Below are 20,367 nucleotides of genomic sequence, written 5' to 3' on the forward strand. Positions count from 1 at the left end.
TCCGTTACTGGGAGAAGGCATCTATAGCAGAATATGAGTATCCAGTGCATGCATGGCTTAGGTTATATTGTGAGAATAATGTAGTATATATAGACAACAGTCTTAATGCATTAGTGCCGCCCTAGGCTGCAGTCAGGATATCTACAGCCATATAGTTTTGTAAGGTCACTTGCCTAATCTGAAAGTTTCTTCAGTAAGAAGAGAGATGGCATGGTGGGTGTTATTAAAGGCAGCAGCCATATGCTTAGTCAGGGCCTCTACTTGTAATTCTACATCTATGGTCACTGCCTGGGGGAGAAAGATGGCTAGTGGGTAAAACCACCAGGATGCCCATTTTTGACAGTGGTGTCTGGCGTCTGTGCTTTTCCAGTTGGCAGGCAGAGTCTACATGGAACAGGATTCATCCTGGTAGGTAAGGGTACTCCCAGATGCATCTGCCAGTCCAATCAAAGGGTAGGAAGGGCCAACTGTGAGTGCCACAGGCCCATAGCCAGTCCCAGAGGGAAGGGTTGGATCCATGTGAGAAGGAGCTGTTTTGCTACCCCAGCCATATAATTGCTAGTCAGTTGAAGAGTCTGATTACATTGCTGGGGAGGTAATCATCCCATGTTACAGGTGTTAGTTTGAGGTGTGCTGTGGTTGTGGTGTTCAGTGCATAGTGATGCTTGACCTATTACCTGTATTTGTACCTCTGTCAGCCATCTGACACTATTGTGTACAGCATATCCCAAGGTGGAGATGACATTGACCTACTCGCGACTTAGTTGAAAAACATGTTTCCTGATTTCCTGGCAAGTAGGAAATTCATGAGGCTTATGATGAGATGAGTTATGGCCATGAAAGGGAAATGGGTGAAGTGCCCCATACCAGGTATAGAAGTTACTCCAAGTACTTAGGTTGGTGGCTTGCATGCACCATGGCAAGCCTGCAGTGGAAGAAAGGGCAATTCCCCACAGACCCAGCAGTCTGTTCTATTCTGGAGGGAAGCTACCATTTGTGCCCATTCAGCAAAAAGGTTAGTTTCAGCAGAGATAACTTGTTAAGTTTGTCATGACTACAAAACTTGTTAAGAAGTTCATGTTAAGAAAAAGGTAGTACTTATCTGTGTGATTTTTTTCCTTTAATACAGTTTTAGGTCTTTTCTTGGCACACATGAACAGGCAGGCTGGTTGTCTGAAGTATCAGGTTGAGGATGAGCCTTCACCTGAGTGTGATGTATCCAGGGTTTAATTCCAGCCAATTTGACAGGTGAAGGCACGGTCAGCAGTGCATCATAAGGCCCATCCATTTTTGGGTAGCTGCCAGTCAGGTCCTTGTTTTTTCCCAAGACTTTTTAGCAGTACCTTAACTCTTGGTGGAAAGGGTGAAGGGGCTCGCCCCTTGGGTATGAGGACCTGGAAGCAGCAAACTGATGCATGGTTAGTAGTGTCTGCCCTAACTGGTGTATGTATTGTTTAATTCTTAATTTATTTATTAGGTCTAAAGGTGGGACTCCCAGGGAGGGTCTCCCATAAACAATCTCAAAAGGGCTCAACCTGCTCCCACTTTGGGGTGTTACCTTGACTCAGAGTAAGGCAATGGGAAAAATTAATCCCAAGTCAAATTACTTTCTTGACATATTTTGGCAATGCAATTTTTTTAGAGTGTGGTTCATCTCTTTAGTTTCTCCTGTCATTGTGGTCTCCAAGATGATAATCTACAAATTGTAGGAAGGAGTGAGTCACAATTTGCTCTGACATTCCTGCAACCATCACATTCTTTTTTGAATCAGAGGATAGGCAGATGTTAACTATAGAATATATAGCCCCCCATATCAATAAGAAAGTAAGTTTGTTCTCCATTGTCCATCATACTCAGGGGTCCTGTGGGGACATGATGAAAGATTGGCTAAATGTATGAATTGAACAAGTTTTAGGAGGACCTATGAATATTTATGAAAGTGGTCCTGACACATGCATATTGAATGAACATGCATGTAACATATGACTCCATTTACCTTGGGGGGAGACTTAATCCTTGTCTGGTATGAGCTTAGGTCCTGTTTATCATTTGATAGCTTATTGCCATAAAGACCTGTTCTGTCAGTCTTATGATAATTAATAGTGATCAATTGTAGTGTCTAAATCATAAAACAGAGGGAATATAATGAGGCATGCCTGACTTTCCATCCCATCATGGCTGGGAATTAAGTTTTTAAGGGTTTTTCTTGGGGTTCCTTTGGCCAAGGGGGAGGATTTGTTTAGTTGGTAGGGGACTCAGTATTTTATTTTTTGGTTTATATTTCCTCTTTTTTGGTAAAGATATGCCAGAGGCAGTATCAATGGCCAAGTTTTACTTTGTCCCATACTAATGCTGGGGTGGTGTGACTACCTGTCCCAGGTCCATCATGCCCTCCAGTGGGACACCTATAGCCAAGGAACTTAGAGTCAAAAGACTTATAGCCAATTAAACATTTCAGGCCAGATTATAATGGAGGTGGGCAGGCACTCATTAACCCTTAAAATTCCTTGTAAGCAGCATAAGAGCTAAAATCCAAAAGCCAAAAAACAAAGTTATAAAATTGACTTATGTATATATTTTATGCATTGGGCTACTATAATCTTAGCTTGTAGCAATTAGTTATACAAAACACAAGCATTTTGTTTAGCTGTTTAGGCATCTGTGTGCCTGTCCTTGATTTGGAAGTTCTGAACTAAGTTTATGCCTCAAAACCAGCCCTTATAATATCACATGACCACCTCTTCTGCAATAGTCCCTGGGCCTGGAAGGACTGGATAGTTTCAATTTTGGAGGTAAAGTAAAACATAATTAGCAACATTTCAAATGAAATGGTTATAAGCCTTGCCTCATTCTGAGAATGATAGGAAAGGAAGCTCACAGGTAGCTAAACATTTAAATTATTTAGAATTAAGGCACAGAATAAATTATATTAATTCAGATGGGGCAAAATTAGTAAATGAATCTTAATGTTTTTTAATACAGGCTTGTCCTGTGTCCTATTAAGGCAGTATACTTTGATTGTCACCTTTGTCTGGGTCTAAAGGTGAGGCTTTGGTTGACTTGAGATTGGTATCAGATACTGGCAGAGGCAGCATCTTCTTTAGATGAGATATGTCCATCTAGGAGTTAAAGCCCTGTAACTTAACAGCACATGGATTCGTTAATAGTACCTGTTAAGGACCTTTTCAAGAAGCTGGAGATGGTGATACTGGAGTCTATGACCTGACTGGAAGCCATAAAAAGATTTACATACTTGCATTGATTAATTTTTATAGCTTTGATGAGCCCAAGAAATAAGTCAGAGACTTAATTTAGGATTTGATTTTGAGGACGTTTGTGAAAGATGCTAAAAGGCTCAAAACATTTGGTCAAAATAGAAGAATAGGTCATTGTAAAATAATAGTTATTCATTTAATCAAAGTGATAATCAAAAGACTTTAAGGGCAATGTAGAAGGTTATGTGGCTGTAAAAACCTTAACCCTTTTAAATCTCAGGTTTTTTAAGCTATCAAAAATCTAATAAAGACAACATAGAAATTATCTTGATAAGATGTAAAATCTTACATCTGACATAGGCCATCTATGGATATGGCTTATGACACAGGCCATCTATAGCATGCTTAGACTTTCTATCTTGTCCTATATTACCTCTTTCCTAAACAATCATTTTACTTTAGGACAGAAATTTACCATATAAGATATTTTCTCATACAAAAAGTATTTTAATAAGAACACAACTTACAGAATTATATATTAACTAGTATTTTTATTTTTAATAACTTTAAACTTTAGTGAAAGCTTAGGAAGCAAGAAATCCTGAACTGTTTATCAGATGTTAACATTTTATGGATGAAATAATTCTACAAGTTTTATAAACATGTTTTCCCACATCATAACCCTTTTTTAGTTGGAAATGACCCAGACATCAAAATGAGCATCCAAAATAATTTTAAGATTTTAAATTTCATAAAAAGTTTACCTGCAAGCATTTACCCCATTTACATGATTTGATTTTTTCATTTTTAATCATTAATCTAGATTACTTTTGAAAACTGAGATATTAGCACTAGTCATTATTTAAAGTTATTTTTCTGTTAACCATTTTTAAAGCTCATAAACATCAGGGGTTCACCTAAGAACCTTAAAGTTAAACACATGGGCATTTTGCTGACAACTTAGAAGATTTGGCTGTTTTCACTGAACTACCAATATTAAATTAGTCTTATGTATCAAAAAAATCATACAAACAAAGATCATTCTGCTTTTGGCTGGGTTTATAGCCTTATAACTTTTATGCCAAATCCAGACAGCTTAATATATCTAGCAGAGGCAAATACAAAACATATCTTATCGGTAAACTCAGACAAAAATGTATACTGACACTTCTGAAGACATTTCTATGTTAATTTTATTAATCATATTTAAAACCAGTTTTATTTATCAAAGATTCGTGTGAATTTGAAGAGCTTTTGGATTTCATTTATGAGTACTCATTTACTTATAAGCCAGCTTGGTAGTGTGCCAGATATGACACATCACATAATACATCAACATCACATAAACATATCTAAACATGTATATGCACACACAAATATCCAATAGCTTTTACCTTCAAATTCTAGCCATAAGATAGCAATATAATCTCATCATTTTATAAAAGATAGCTGGATCTGAATTATTTTTGTGACAAAATTGGAATCTGTTCACATGGCTGAACTTTGTTTGCCTTAGTAGGTAATCCAAGAAAAGCGATGGACCAAAATTTGGGTAAAGCAGTCTCTATGGCAGTTCAGTTTTGTTTTTTATTTTTATTTCTATTTTACTTTAAGTTTCAGGATACAAATGCAGAACGTGTAGGCTTGTTACATAGATATATATGTGCCATGGTGGTTTGCTGCATCTATCAACTGTCATCTAAGTCTTAAGCCCCACATGCATTAGCTATTTGTCCTAATGCTCTCTCTTCCCTTGCCCCCCACCCACCAACTGGCTCTGTTGTGTGTTGTTCGTTTCCCTGTGTCCATGTGTTCTCATTGTTCAACTCCCACTTACAAGTAAGAACATGTGGTGTTTGGTTTTCTTCTGTTCCTGTGCTAGTTTGCTGAGGATTATGGCTTCCAGCTTCATCCATGTCCCTGCAAAGGACATGATCTCATTCATTTTTAGGGCTGCATAGTATTCCATGGTGTACATGTACCCATTTTCTTTATCCCATCTATCATTGATGGGTATTTGGCTTGGTTACATGTCTTTGCTATTGTAACTAGTGCTGCAATAAAGTAGCAAGTAGATAAGGGCCCAAATGTGCATGTGTCTTTATAGTAGAATGATTTATTTTCATTTGAGTATATACCCAGTAATGGGATTGCTGAGTCAAATGGCATTTCTGGTTCTAGATCCTTGAGGAATTGCCACACTGTCTCCACAATGGCTGAACTAATTTACATTCCCACCAACAGTATAAAAGCGTTCCTGTTTCTCCACAGCCTTGCCAGCATCTATTGTTTCTTGGCTTTTTAATAATCGTCATTCTGACTGGTGTAAGATGGTATTTCATTGTGATTTTGATTTGCATTTCTTTAACAATTAGTGATGTTGCACTCTTTTTTCATATGTTTGTTGGCTGTGTAAATGTCTTATTTTGAGAAGTGTCTGTTCATATCCTTTGCCCACTTTTTGATGGGGTTGTTTGTTTTTTTTCTTGCAAATTTGTTTAAGTTCCTTGTAGATTCTGGATATTAGCCCTTTGTCAGATGGGTAGATTACAAAAATATTCTTCCGTTCTGTAGGTTGCCTGTTCACTCTAATGATAGTTTCTTTTGCTGTGCAGAAGCTCTTTAGTGTAATTAGCTCCTGTTTGTCAATTTTGGCTTTTGTTACAATTGATTTTGGTGTTTTCATCATGAAGTCTTTGCCCATGCCTATGTCCTGAATGGTATTGCCTAGGTTTTCTTCTAGGATTTTTATGGCTTTGGGTTTTACATTTAAGCCTTTAATCCATCTTGAGTTAATTTTTCTATAAGATGTGGGGAAGGGGTTCAGTTTCAGTTTTCTGCATATGGCTAGCCAGTTTTCCCAGCACCATTTATTAAATAGGGAATTCTTTTCCCCATTGCTTGTTTTTCTCAGGTTTTTCAAACATGAGATGGTTGTAGATGTGTGGTGTTATTTCTGAGATCTTTGTTATGTTCCATTGGTCTAGATGTCTGTTTTGGTACAAGTACTATGCTATATTGATTACTGTAGACTTGAAGTATAGTTTGAAGTCAGGTAGCATGATGCCTCCAGCTTTGTTCTTTTTGCTTAGGATTGTCTTGGCTATACGGGCTCTTTTTTGGTTCCATACCATTGACATTCCTTACAGAATTAGAAGAAACTACTTTAAATTTCATGTGGCAGTTCAGTTTTCAAAAGTCTCTTTTATCCTGTTTTTCTTCCATTCCAAATGAGTTTCCAATGTTTACATTTCAGTTAGAACATAAATAATGAGTCCTATCTTAGCACCACATCTTAGTAAAAGCAGATTCAAAGCATATTCAAGGCAGGCAGGAAAAAAAGAGAAGGTAGCTTTAGAACTCTGATTAACTTTACAGTTGCAAATTAACCATGTGAGCTCTGACTTTTTTTTTTTTTTTTTTTTGCTATAATTTGCCCATCAGTTTAAAATGTGCACAGAAATGGACCATAATATGTAACCAGCTGGAGTCCCAAAATCAGGGGCCTCTAGTGAGCAGAGGAGCAGCCTCTATTGATGCCTTGCTTTTGCCTCTATCAATAATTCCCTGCAACTAGATTGCCAGGAATTGGGCGAATTCTCCTTACTTTACACAACCGGTGTTGATGGTACCATTCATTATCCCAATAGGCATGCCTGTGTAAATTTTGCCACACAGTTAGGAGAGCCAAATGTGTCAAAGAATTAATTTCCCCAACAGGCTAATGACTGGCAATGACCAGTATAGCCCTTTTTTTTAGCATATCCACCTTAATCTAAGTCCAGGTCCTGCTGCAATCCCAGTAAGTCATAATGGAAGGGCAACAAATGAGATGGCAAAACAAGTGGACAGAAAGGGTAAAGGGCAAAAGAATTGGAGTTGGGACTGTTTCAACGTTTATCCCAGGTATTTCCGACAAATAGCATTGAAAACCATAAGTGGGATACAGGCCCATTTAGATAACCTACAGAAGAAATCACATGCTTCTTTCCCCCATAAGATTTGGCACAGCTCTGAGAAGTACTTTGGGGTCCAATACAGAGCAACCCAGCCAAGAGCCAGGGTGACAGAAATTGTTCTACTTCAGGGTTGGATCCCTAGATTGAGTGGGGGGGCTTATACATGCTGCCTTAAAGGGTAGAGAAAGAAGGAAAGAAAGTTGCAAGTAGATAAGGGCCCAAATGTAGATCACATACATACACAGTTACAGATTCAAATGGTACACTCCCAGGCTGATTCCCCATCAAGGGGACTGGATAAAAGTCCTGAAACCTTGTCTCAACTTCAGATGGCCCCATGAGCAGCTAGGTCAAAACAGAACAAAGCTCAAGTGATGCCACAGATAAAGATGGTGTTCCTGCCCAGACAATGTCACAAGCAGCTATGTCCAAATGGAGCAGAGCTCAAGTGTTACCACAGAAGAGACAGAGGAGAACTGGGTGCATTCCAGTTGACTTATCCAGTTCTGAAGTCTGTCAGCTTCTTCACATGTCACTTACCCTACACCAGCAAAGTGTAGTAGGCAGCTAACGCCATGACAGGGAGAGAAGGAAGATTGCCTGAGACAAAAGTATCTCAGCAGCTGCCAGGAAAATGCCCAGAGCCCCAGCTGCAGGGTCAGCTTGCCAGCAGCAGCTAGTATTCATGAGCAACTCTTTTCCCATCCGGTAGCATGAAGAGGAAAGCCCTGGCACACTGCTGCAGCCAATTCCCCCACTCGCTGCAAACTAGGTTGACAGACTAGACCACTCAAAATGCAGACTCCCTAAAGGGACTCCCAAATTTGTAATGAATGCAAGCTTGGCTGCTTGCCACATATAAAGCCAAATGAACAAGGATGAGATGCAGTGAAAGGAAAGTGACTTTTATTCCAAAAGCCAGCAGTTGTGAGAGTGGCCAGGCTCATGCCTTTAAAAGACCATTCCAAACTTTAGGCTGGGGAGAGGAGTTTAGAAGGGGGAACTTGGGGTGGAAGGCATGCACGAATGATGCTGGGTACAAGGTCTGTGTGTTTTGTCCCAGTGGCTGTCTTGAATCATGGTCTACCTGGAGCATAGGCTGGTGTCATCTTCATGATGGCCAGGTTGTAGACTAACCTCCTTGAGGTAATCTCTGGAATTTTACAACTGACTCTCCATGTCTGATTTGTTTCAAAATTAGCCCCTGGAACTTCTAAGCAAGCACATAATTAAATAAGTCAGCAGTGCAAGGGAGTGTTAGATGGGAAGGGAGGGAAACAAAGTTCCAAAGTATGTTTTAAAGGCAGAAATCAAGAAAGGAATAAAAAAAGTTTTAAAATGCATTTTGAATCTAAGCTACTCAGTTACAACTAGATTTAATAAAATGACATAAAATAAAACTAGACCAAAATATAAAGATAAGTTTGCTTTATATAAGTTAATGACCTAAAACAAAAAAAAAATTCTAACTTAAATCTGAGACAATAGGTACACTTGCAATAGGGATAAGAAAATTAGATTCAAGTATACATTACTTGATGATACATAACTTTTATTATTATTATTTTCATTAACCATAAGGTTTACTTGCAAAAATAACTTCTATGATTTTCATGATGACTATTAAGACTAACCCTTCCAGTTTTAGAAATACAGATGTGCTCATAATTCCTGTACTCTTGTATTTATTTTATAGTTGATTATGTTACAATCACCTTTGAGAGAAACAGAACCCTAAGTGAGGTATGATATCGAATATTTTATAAGTTAAGAAATTTTGTTGTACATGACTTCATGGATTGTGATTAATCTAAAAAATCCTACAGACTGAAAGGCTTCACAATCACTCTTTGCTCCCAGGGATGTTTCTACTTGGGTTTAGTAGTACTTACCTAATTATGTTAATCAGGACCTAAGCAATGATTTTAGAAAAACAATTTGTACCAGAAAGAGATGCATTGCAATGTTTTCTGGGCTCATATCCCTCAGAAGAGAGGCACAGACATAAAGGATTTTTTTTTTTTTTTTTTTTTTTGAGACAGAGTCTCACTCTGTCTGCAACCTCTGTCTCCCAGGTTCAAGCGATTCTCCTGCCTCAGCATCCCAAGTAGCTGGGACTACAGGCGCACTCCACCACATCCAGCTAATTTTTGTATTTTTAGTAGAGACGGGGTTTCACCATGTTGGCCAGGATGGTCTTGATCTCTTGACCTCATGATCCACCCCTCTCGGCCTCCCAAAGTGCTGGGGTTACAGGCGTAAGCCACCAAACCCAGTCACATTAAGGATTTAAAAAAAAAAAACAATTGTGATCAGTCAGAGCAACACAATGGTTATTAATTTATTTTCCTACTGTTACTAAAACACCAGGGATTCAGTCTAGGTCCTGCTGCTTGCTGTATAGACTGCCAATCACTGAGTCAACAAGTATTGCCAGGGAAGAAGGCTTTAATTGGGTGCTGCAGCCAAGGAGAATGGGAGATAAAAATCTCAAGCCTGTCTCTCTGAGTAAAATTGGGGTATTTACACAGAAAGGAAGGTAGGAAAACAGGAATTAGAGATGGGTAAGGAAGCAATCATGATGGATGAGGAGTCTGACTTCTCATTATCTGGATGTGGTGATCTGTTGAGTTTCAGTTCCTTGCCTAAGGGTCAAGTTTCTTGCCTGAGGGTCAATTTCCTAAAGAAGGAATTCAGATGAGACAAATGCAGTTTTTAAGACCAGGAGTTTAAAGACCAGTGGGTTTTAAGACCAAGGAGGGAGGGTTAATTTCTGTTTGTTAAAAAAAACTGTAAATATTAGTTCTATGAACAATTGGGCTAGTTTCACTAAGAGAATTAGAACTTATGTTTCAAAAACAGCATTAATTTTTCCCTTCTTTTTTTTTTATAGTCAAGCTCTTGTTTTTATAGTCAGGAACCACTTCTTGAATGGGTACCCTGCTTACCTTACGTTTTTAAAGGAATGAAAAGTATTCCAAGAGTGCTAACATTTCTTGTTGACCAAGAGCATGGTACGGGAGTTTTCCTCTTCCATAACAAGGTAGGCCTTATATCCCAGAGGGAATTTATCTTGACATGACAACAATAAAAATTTTCCTTAGCGAAAGTTATTTTCAAGTTCTTGTTATGTCTGGCAATAGAACCTAATAAAATTGGCTACAGCAAAATTATTTAAGATCAATAATATAGCTTAACACTTTAGAGATTTCTTGCCTGATTGTCATTCATTTTGATGAAAATGGAAAACGTGATGCTGTGTGCATAGTGATTCTCCCTTGCTAATTCTCTAAAGAATATAAGCTGGGATTTTTCTATATAAATTTAAGATTCCATAAAATGCTTAATTAAACGAAAAAAATGGAATTAATTGCCACAGATCTTTATCTTTTTCTTCCAAATGTCCTTAACCTTACCTGTGAATTAGAATTCTTCTTGGAGCCATTAAAAAACACATAAACTGACAGTTGTGATGGTTCATGCCTGTAATCCCAGCAATTCGGGAGGCTGAGGCAGGAGGCTTGAGGCCAGGACTTCAAGACCACAGTGAGGCACTACTGCACTCTAGCACTCCAGGCGAGGTGACAGAGCAAAACCCAGTCTGAGAAAACAAACAAACAAACAAATAAAACCGTAAGTTCAGCCCCTATCATCAAGATTGTAGGGAAGGAAAAAACTCTTTCCTCCACCTTCTTATGTTCAATGACTGGAGCCTTGCAAATTAAACCGGAAAAAAAAAAAAAAAGATTAATAGGAGAAAACAGTTTATTTACATGTGCAGTATGCACACATGGGAAACTCAGTGATGAGGTTAAAATTTGGAGGTAAGGTACCATCTTAATAAGTGAAGGGGAGAGGGAGAAAATCATTTATGGAAACACAAAATGCTTTTTTGAAAAAAAACAAAAGATAAATGGGTTTTCAGGACAGCAAACAGGAGATACGATTTTTTGTTTGTTTGTTTGTTCTTTGGGGCTTTTTTGAGATGGGGTCTCACTCTGCTGCCCAGGCTGGAGTGCAGTGGTACAATCTCAGCTCACTGCAACCCCACCTCACTGCAACCTCTGCCTCCCAGGCTCAAGCGATTCTCCTACCATAGCCTCCCAAGTAGCTGGGATTACAGGTGCCCGCCACCACACCTGGCCAATTTTTGTATTTTTTAGTAGAGATGGAGTTTTGTCATGTTGGCCAGGCTGGTCTTGAACTCCTGACCTCAGGTGATCCACCCACGTTGGCCTCCCAAAGTGCTGGAATTGCAAGCATGAGCCACAGCACCTGGCCAGGAGATATGAATGATTTTGATAATGTTTGAAAATCTAGGTATGAGTGGTCTTTCCTTCTCCTTCAGGGCTATAAAACTCCTCTGGAGAAGGGATTTCGGACAGGTTTTATTTGCATTCTTCCTTCTGGGAGTAGATCTGCCCCAAAGAGGAATTTCTGTCAGCCTCTTTCCTAGCAGTTCCTGCTTTTAGTTAGACACCAGAGGCTCCAAAGTTTTTTCTCTACATCTGTTGAATCTCAACAGTCTTCAGCTTAAAATTATCTTTATATAAAAGTGGCATTTTTTTGTTTTGAGATAGAGTCCCTGTCACCCAGGCTGGAGTGCAGTGGAGCAATCTTGGCTCACTACAACCTCTGCCTCCCAGATTCAAGAGATTCCCCCACCTCAGCCTCCCAAGTAACAGAAATTACAGGTGTGTGCCACCACGCCGGCTAATTTTTGTATTTTTAGTAGAGACAGGTTTTTGCCATTTTGTCCAGGCTGACCTCGAACTCCTGGCCTCAAGTGATCCACCCAGCTTGGCCTCCCAAAGTGCTGGGATTATAGGCGTAAGCCACTGTGCCTGGCCAAAAGTAGCATATTTTGAGGTTTCATATCTCTTTTTTTTCTTTTGAGACGGTCTCACTCTGTCACTCAGGCTGGAGTACAGTGGTGTGATCATAGCTCACCGTAGACTCTAACTCCTGGCTCAAGCGATCCTCTGCCTTGGCCTGATTAGTAGCTGGGACTACAGGTGCATGCCACCGTGCCTGGCTAATTTTTAATTTTTTTTATGCAGTTGGGTCTCACTTTGTTGACCAGGCTGTTCTCAAATTCCTAGGCTCAAGCAATCCTCTCGCGTAAGCCTCCCAAAGTGCTGAGATTACAAACACTTTTATATAAAGATAATTTTAAGCTGAAGACTGTGCCTGGCCTGAGCTGTCATATTCTGATCCCCTTTAAAATCATGGTTGAATAGAACTGGGGTGTGGCTTAGGCATCCATACTTTTGGCATGATAGTCATAAGCATGGGCTTTGGAGTCTGTCTGCCAAGTTCAGCAGTGATTCTATAATAAACCTCTCTTTGCTGTTAATTATAGAACTTTCAACAAATTATTTAATCTCCTAAACTTCATTTTCAACAACTATAAAATGGGTGTGTGGCAGGGGCCAGAGTAGTGGAGTAAAGAGGTAACAATTACTGTTAATCCTTCTAGTTCTATGTTGTGTTAGTGAATGTATCTCTCTCTCAATAAAAATGCAAGTAACAGGAAATTCTAAAAATTGTAACACAGACTAATAATAATGGCAAAATTCTCATGACTTGCTCATTCTTTGTTTACCTAGGTTAAGAAAACTGCCGTTGTCTCTGTGAGCGTCCTGAGAAATAATGAACCAAGTGCACAAGCAAAATTTCCAATTTTTCGGTTTCCTCCATCATTCTCTTCTCCCGTTGGAATGGTATTTCATCCCCGAAGCCACTTTTTATATGTTTATGGCAATCAGGTGCGTACACGTGAAACTTCAGTCTGTGTTAGAGTTAAATCATCCACCTACTGTATGCTGCATGGTTGTACATTAAGAACAGAGCTTCTCTGATGACCTAGAGATGGCAGTGGGAGGGAAGACAATATTTATTGACTATTTATTGTATACTAACCTTGGTGTCTATTATCAGTTTTTACCTTTCAGGTAGTTCATTGGCTGATGAAAATGAGCCATGGGTACATCAGAGTTACCTTGAATGTTGCCAATTACTATACATGTCTTTCCAGCTCTGAATTACTTAGATTTTGCCACTAACCTCATCAAAAGTGTATTTCTAACTAGTGTTTCCAGCATTTAATGTTTGCCTTTTTCTGTTTGATTTTGTCTGAGCTTGACTTCTGGCTTTGTTCTTTAAGTTCCTTCTGGTAGCTTTTTCCACCCTCTGGCTGCTCCTTCAGTCAGTTCTGTATCAGTACGCTGAAAGCTTGGTAAAGGAGTAGTTATACCATCTATGGAGCATCTGACAGTTTAAAAAAGTAAGGGCCACAGATTATGAAACATTAAGCAAAACTTTGGAACTAAGAAAGTACTGCAATGACTTCCAAAGAAGGAACTAATTCAGTTTCTCAACTATCTATATTATGTGCAAAATTTAGAGATTTGTAAAGATGATACCCTGTTTCCAGGTCTTCTTAAAACTCTCTTCCATATTTTAGTTTTTCACACTAAATGGTTATGTATTAGTCCATTCTCACACTGCTATAAAGAACTGTCCGAGACTGGGTAATTTATAAAGAAAAGAGGTTTAGTTGACTCACAGTTCTGCATGGCTGGGAAGGCCTCGGAAAACTTATAATCATTGTGTCTGGAATTGGTTCCTTCCGGTGGGTGCTTGGTCTCGCTGACTTCAAGAATGAAGCCACAGACCCTTGTGGTGAGTGTTACAGCTCTTAAAGATGGTGTGTCCAGAGTTTGTCCCTTCAGATGTTCAGATGTGTCCAGAGTTCCTTCCAGTAGGTGCGTGGTCTTGCTGACTTCAGGAGTGAAGCCGCAGACCTTCACAGTGCGTGTTACAGCTCTTAAAGGTGGCATATCCGGAGTTGGTTGTTCCTCCCCTTGAGTTTCTGGTCTTGCTGACTTCAGGAATGAAGCCACAGACCCTCACGGTGTTACAGCTTGTAAAGACAGTGTGGACCCAAAGAATGAGCAGCAGCAAGATTTATTGTGAACAGCGAAAGAACAAAGCTTCCACAGCATGGAAGGGGACCCAAGTGGGTTGCCGCTGCTGGCTCCGGTAGCCAGCTTTTATTCCCTTATTTGACCCCACCCATGTCCTGCTGATTGGTCCATTTTACAGAGTGCTGACTGGTTCGTTTTACAGAGTGCTGATTGGTCCATTTTACAGAGTGCTGGTTGGTACGTTTACAATCCTTTAGTTAGGCACAGAGTGCTGATTGGTGCATTTATAAACCTTTAGCTAGACACAGAGCGCTGATTGGTACATTTTTACAGAGTGCTGATTGGTGCGTTTACAAACCTTTAGCTAGACATAGAGCACTGATTGGTGTGTTTACAATCCTCTAGCTAGACAGAAAAGTTCTCCAAGTCCCCACTCAACCCAGGAAGTCCAGCTGGCTTCACCTCTCAATCTGCCCTCTAAACAGGACACCCCAACTGCTATTGGGAATTGGCCAATGACAGCTCTAGCTATTTCCTGCTGGATAGAAGTGAAGAAGGGGCCCTACAGTTGTAGTGTCCTCCAGAGGGGAATTATTTAGGCCAGTGAAAGGGCCAGTGGGTCAGTCCAGGGGTCCTTGGTAGAAGTTGTTAGTGGAGCTCATTTGGGGTTCCATTTGTAAGACCATCTGTAGCTTGATGGCCTCAATCCTAGAGGAAACAAATTTGACAAGGAGGTTAAAAATACAGGGCCCAAAGGCGAGTAACAGCAAAATGGCTGTCACAGGACCTAGAAAGGGGAGAAGTCATGTTGCCCAGCTCCAGAGGTTGGTATAAGAGTTTGAAAGGCGTTGTCTGATTTCAGAAGCCTTTTCCTGTAAACACCAGGCAGCATCTCTTACTATCCCTGACTGGCTAGTCTAAAAACAACACTCTTTCCCTGAGAAGGTGCAGAGTCCTCCTTTCTCAGCAGTGAGAGGGTCTAGGCCTTGGCGGTTTTGGAGAGTCACTGCTACCAAAGAGTCTATTTGGGATTGTAGAGTAAAGACAGATTTCGTTATTTCTTGCAGACTGTCTGAGAGGCAGATATAGATTGAAGTTCCACATAAGAAGAATATGCCTTGGCTGGGTAGACAGAAATTTACCCTGGCTTTTAAAGGAATAGGGTACACTGTTTTTTCTTGACTACTTCTATCTCTCTCTTTCCTTCTGTCTTTGACTTTGTGTCTCTCTTTCTCTTTCTTTCTCTCTGAATTTCTGTCTCTTTATCTCTTTCCTTTCTGCTGGTCTTTCCCTGCCTCTGCCAGACACTTATGCTGCTGTTCTCCTCTCTCCTTTCCCTTTTTGATGGCTTCAGCAGTGTAAGACTGCCACCTCCTTGGGTTTTTGCACTGCGTGCAGTAACTCCATAATTTCCTTGTGGTATTTAACAGGCGTTCCCCCAGAGGTTAGGAGCTCCCTTTCTTTTCTTATTGCAGCATGGGCATGTAGGATTAGATAAGCATACTTGCTATCTGTATACACATTTAGTCTTTTTCCCTTTCCCAGTTCTAAGGCTTGGGTAAGTGCCACTAGTTCTGCTAACTGGGCACTGGTCCCTGGGGGAAGAGGCTTACTTTCAAGTATGGTTACATCACTAACTATGGCATAATCTGCCCTTCGTATCCCATTCTCCACAAATGAACTTCCATCAGTATATAGGTTAAGGTCAGGATTAGCTAAGGGGACTTCTAAAAGATCATGTTGGGCGGCATAAGTCTGGACTATAATTTGTTGACAGTCATGCTCGATTGGTTCCCCATCCTCTGGGAGAAAAGTGGCAGAGTTGAGGGCCACGCACGTACATATTTGAAGCACCAGTCCCTCAAGGAGTAGCACCTGGTATCTAAGTAGGCAGCTGTCTGATAGCCATAAACTTCCTTTGGCACCTAGTATGCCATTTACATCATGAGTAGTCCAGACAGTGAGATCCTTTCTTTGTATTATTTTGATAGCCTCTGACACTAAGATGGCCACTGCTGCAACTACCCATAAACAGTGAGGCCAGCCTTTTGCTACTACATCAATGTCCTTACTTAGGTATGCCACTGGTTGTGGGGTTGTCCCATGAGTCTGAGTAAGGACTTCAAGAACTATCTCTGCTCTCTCTGTGATGTATAAAGAGAAGTTTTGTCCTGTGGGAAGGCTTAAAGCTGGAGCTTGTACTAGGGCCTGCTTTAAGGTTTTGAAGGCTGTTTCTGCCTCTGGTTCCCATTCTACTAGATAAATATTTGCCCTCTGGGTCTCCTTGATTAGAGTATAGAGGGACCTGGCTATCTTGCTATATCTGGGGGTCCATAGTTGGCAAAAGCTGGTGATTCCAAGGAACCCCTGCAGCTGTTTTAGTGTCTTAGGGCAAGGATAAGCCAGTATAGGCTATATTCGTTCCTTACTGAGGACCCTGGTTCCTCTGGCTAAGATTAGGCCTAGATATTTCACCTGCTGTAGGCAAAGCTGGGCCTTCAACCTAGATGTCTTGTACCCTTGATTAGCTAGAAAGTTCAAGAAATCTAGAGTAGCCTGCTGGCATGAGGTTTCCGAACTGGTAGCCAAAAGTAAATCATCCACATACTGAAGGACCAGAGTGCCTGGACTTTAGAAATGGCCTAGATCTTGGGCCAGTGCCTGACCAAACAGATGAGGGTTATCCCTAAACCACTGGGGAAAGACCGTCCACATAAGTTGGAATGTGTGGTCTGTGGGATCCTCAAAGGCAAAGAGAAACTGGGAGTCAGAGTGCAGGAGAATACAGAAGAAGGCATCCTTGAGGTCCAGAACAGTGAACCATTCTGCTTCCTCTGGTATTTGAGAGAGCAGGGTATAGGGGTTGGGTACAACTGGATATAGAGGAATTACTGCCTCATTAGATGAGTCTAAGATCTTGCACTAGTCTCCACTGACTGTTCAGTTTTTGTACTCTTAGAATTGGGGTGTTGCAGAGACTGCTGCATTTCCTTACTAAGCCTTCAGCTTTTAAATGTTTAACAATATCCTGTAATCCTTTATGAGCTTCAGGCTTTAAGGGATATTGCCTTTGATAAGGAAAAGTGGTGGGATCTTTTAGCCTGATTTCGACTGGGCAGGCATTTTTTACCCTTCTAAATTGTTCTTCCAATGCCCAGACTTCAGGGTTGATTCCCTCCTCAAGTAGGGGACAACAAATGGGTAACTTGTTCCCCATATTCATGTAGATAATAGCTCCAGCTTTCACTAATATATCCCTCCCTAATAAGGTGTGGGACTTTCAGGCATCACAAGAAAGCCATGTGAAGAGAGCAAAGTCTCCCAATTACAACTGAGGAGGTGGGAGAAATACCTGGTTACAGGCTGTCCCAGGATTCCTCAGATGGTAATGGACCTTGAGGACAGTCGTCTGGGACAGGAGATTAACACTGAAAAGGCCGTGCCAGTGTCCAGGAGGAAGTCAATTTCCTGGCCCTCAATGGTTAAACATACCCGGGGCTCAGTGAGGGTGATGACATGAGCTGGCACTTGCCCTGGGCACCCTCAGTCCTGTTGTTGGATCATCTGGTTGGGGGCTTCTGGCCCAGAGAACCATTGCACTCTGGGGCAGTGCACTTTCCAGTGATTGCCTCGGCATAGCGGACATGGATGAGGGGGCAGCTTGTTTCTCATTGGACAATCTTTCTTAAAGTGTCATTGTAAACCACACTGATAACAAGCCCTGCTGGGTGATTCCTGCTCCATTTTCTGTCTCCTCTGAACCACCAAGATTTGTTTGTCTGAGGACCATGACTAAGGCTGCGGCCTTTCTCTGATCTCGTTTTTGCTTTTGGGCCTGTTCCTCTTGGTCCCTGTTACAGAACACTGAGGTTGCCAGGTTTAATAATACTTCCAGATTTTGTTCAGGGCCCAGGGCTTCTTTTGGAGCTTTCTCCTGATATCTGCGGCTGATTGGATAATAAACTTATCTTTTAGCATCAATTGACCTTCTAGTGAGTCGGCTGACATGGGAGCATATTTTCTTAAGGCCTCCCATAGCCACTTGAGGAAGGCAGAAGGATTTTCTTCCTTCCCTGAGTTATGGTGGACATCACTGAGTAATTTATGGGCTTTTTGCTAATTCTCCTTAGTCCTTCTAGAGCACAGGTCAACAGATGTTTACGACTCCAGTCCCCATGATCTGAGTCGAGGTCCCAGTGGGGATCCATACTGGGGATGGCTTGCTGACCAGCAGGGAATTCATCCCTTTCTTCGGCTGTCATTCTATCATTTACTTGACTAAGATACCAGATATCTCCAAACTCTCGGGCTGCTGCTAAAGCCACATTCTTTTCATTAAAGGCCAGAGTTTGATCTAACAATAGCATGACATCTCTCCAAGTGAGATAGAAAGTTTGCCCTAGACCCTGTAGGACATCTATGTACCTATCAAGATCATCCAAAAACTTTCCCAGGTCTGCCTTGATCTGCTTTAAATCAGAGAGGGAGAAGGGGACATGTATCCAGGTTGGGCCAAATTCCCCTCCCCCCTACAGCTTGAAGGGGACATAACCAATGGGGGTTTTTGTGATCCCTTGGAGATTTCTTTGCTTGCTTCCTTCTGGGTTGGGGAGATTGGAGGAGGCCTATTGATAGGAAGGGGAGCTATAGGGAGGCTAGGATATGGGGGTAAGCTGAGAGGTACTCCTGTGGGATGTAAATTGCAAACTTTGCATAATTGTGTATTCTCCTTCAATGAAAAGAAAACCTGGACATAAGATATTTCACTCCATTTGGCTTCCCTCTTACAGAAAAGGTTAAGCCGCAGGATAGTATCATAATTTATACTTCCCTCAGGTGGCCATTTTTCCCCATCAGAGAGAGAATATCAGGGCCAAACCATTGTGCAGAAAAAAATGAGCCGCCTCTTTTTCAGGGTTTATGGGTCAAATCAGTCCCAATAGCTTAGAATGCATTTCAAGGGTGAGCCTGTTGATGCCTGAGTGTTTCCCATCTGAAAGACAAAACCATCTGTGGTTTTGGTTTGTTTGTGTCTCTCCCCGCCCAAGAACCCGCAACAGTCCCTGGACCCTGCTTATCAGAGTAGTTGCACTCGCTGATGCAGCAGCAGAAACACCTCTTGCCCAAGAACCCACAATGGTGCCTAGACCCTGCTGATCAAAATAGTTGTGCTCACCAACACAGCAGTGGAAACACCTTTTGCCTAAGAACCTGCAACGGTCCCTGGATCCTGCTGATTGGAATAGTTGCGCTCACCGACGCAGCAGCACAAACACTAGTTTTCCTCCTAGACCACAAGGAGGACCGAGGAAGGTTGGATTTAGTGGCCCTTACCAATGCATTCTCGAATACATGCACCCTTGCCTGTCCTCCTAGACCACAAAGAAGACCAAGAAAAATCGGATTTAATGGCCCTTACCAATGCATTCTTGAAAACCTGTTAGAGTCCTAAGCATTCTCCTGTTAGTAATGGGACTTTACCCATGTCCTATAAAGATGTTATGCCCCAAAATGAAGCAGAGGGCCATACCCTGAGGGAGGGAAGGGATCTCCAGAGTTGAAAGGGTGATGCCTTTCATCCTCACTTATGTGAATAGGAAGGATACAATTTCTGAGGCTCCCCATATCCTAGCTTCGGGAATAGCTTTTATTAGGCCTGCTTGTCTGAGGAGGGATCCTAAAATTCCAGGTAGTGCCCCCTACAATGGGACTTTGGGCAAAAATTATGTGTTTCTGATTAGTGAGCCTGGATGCCTGAAGAAGGGAATAGAGTCCTAAAGTTTATACTAGAAATCATCCTTATAGGAGAAACTAGAAAAGCACCAGAGACAGGGAGTTGTTTTTAGAAGCGTGACTAGCCTTGGAGAAGAGAGGCGGGAGGAAGTTTGTCTGACAGGCATTAGGATCCAGGAGGCAAGGGTCAGGATAGATAGGATAGATAGGCGAGTCTTGCTTGGGTGACATGACTTTGAGAGTTCCACTCATGGCTTCAGGGTCAACCAACTTGTTGTTGGGACCCCGAAGCTGAATGGCTTTCCTCTCTGTTGACCCTCAGCTCAGCCCAGAAGTACAGGAAAAGCAGAAGCTGGTTCCTGGCAAACCAAGCTCCCAGCTCCAAAGAGTCGGGGGTTGTTAGAGAGCCCCTTCCCAGAAAGCCTGACACCCGTGTCTTTAATCCTGCAGTCATGCTAGTCACTTTTAACTGGCCAATAGATGCCCGGTATTTAGCCCCTGAATTCTAAGGAAAAACAGGACAGAATAGCA

General features: G+C 41.4%; 1 protein-coding gene across 9 annotated transcripts in view; it reads left to right on the forward strand.

The window, feature by feature from the left end:
• The window catches only part of CATSPERB (cation channel sperm associated auxiliary subunit beta), a 191,740-nt gene that overhangs the window by 88,315 nt on the left and 83,058 nt on the right, over positions 1-20,367 (forward strand). For 8 of the 9 annotated variants that reach the window (XR_001905019.3, XM_017961478.3, XM_017961480.3 and 5 more), the window contains 3 exons: positions 8,871-8,917; positions 10,068-10,217; positions 12,784-12,942. Coding sequence is in view for 8 of the 9 variants with exons in the window: in XM_017961478.3 (XP_017816967.1) it covers positions 8,871-8,917; positions 10,068-10,217; positions 12,784-12,942 (356 nt within the window). In the remaining variant the exon portion in view is untranslated. The remainder of the gene's footprint in view (positions 1-8,870; positions 8,918-10,067; positions 10,218-12,783; positions 12,943-20,367) is intronic. The other variant, XM_021941473.2, reaches the window with a different exon arrangement.

The sequence above is a fragment of the Papio anubis genome, chromosome 7, assembly GCF_008728515.1.
Source record: "Papio anubis isolate 15944 chromosome 7, Panubis1.0, whole genome shotgun sequence".
Lineage (NCBI taxonomy): Eukaryota > Metazoa > Chordata > Mammalia > Primates > Cercopithecidae > Papio > Papio anubis.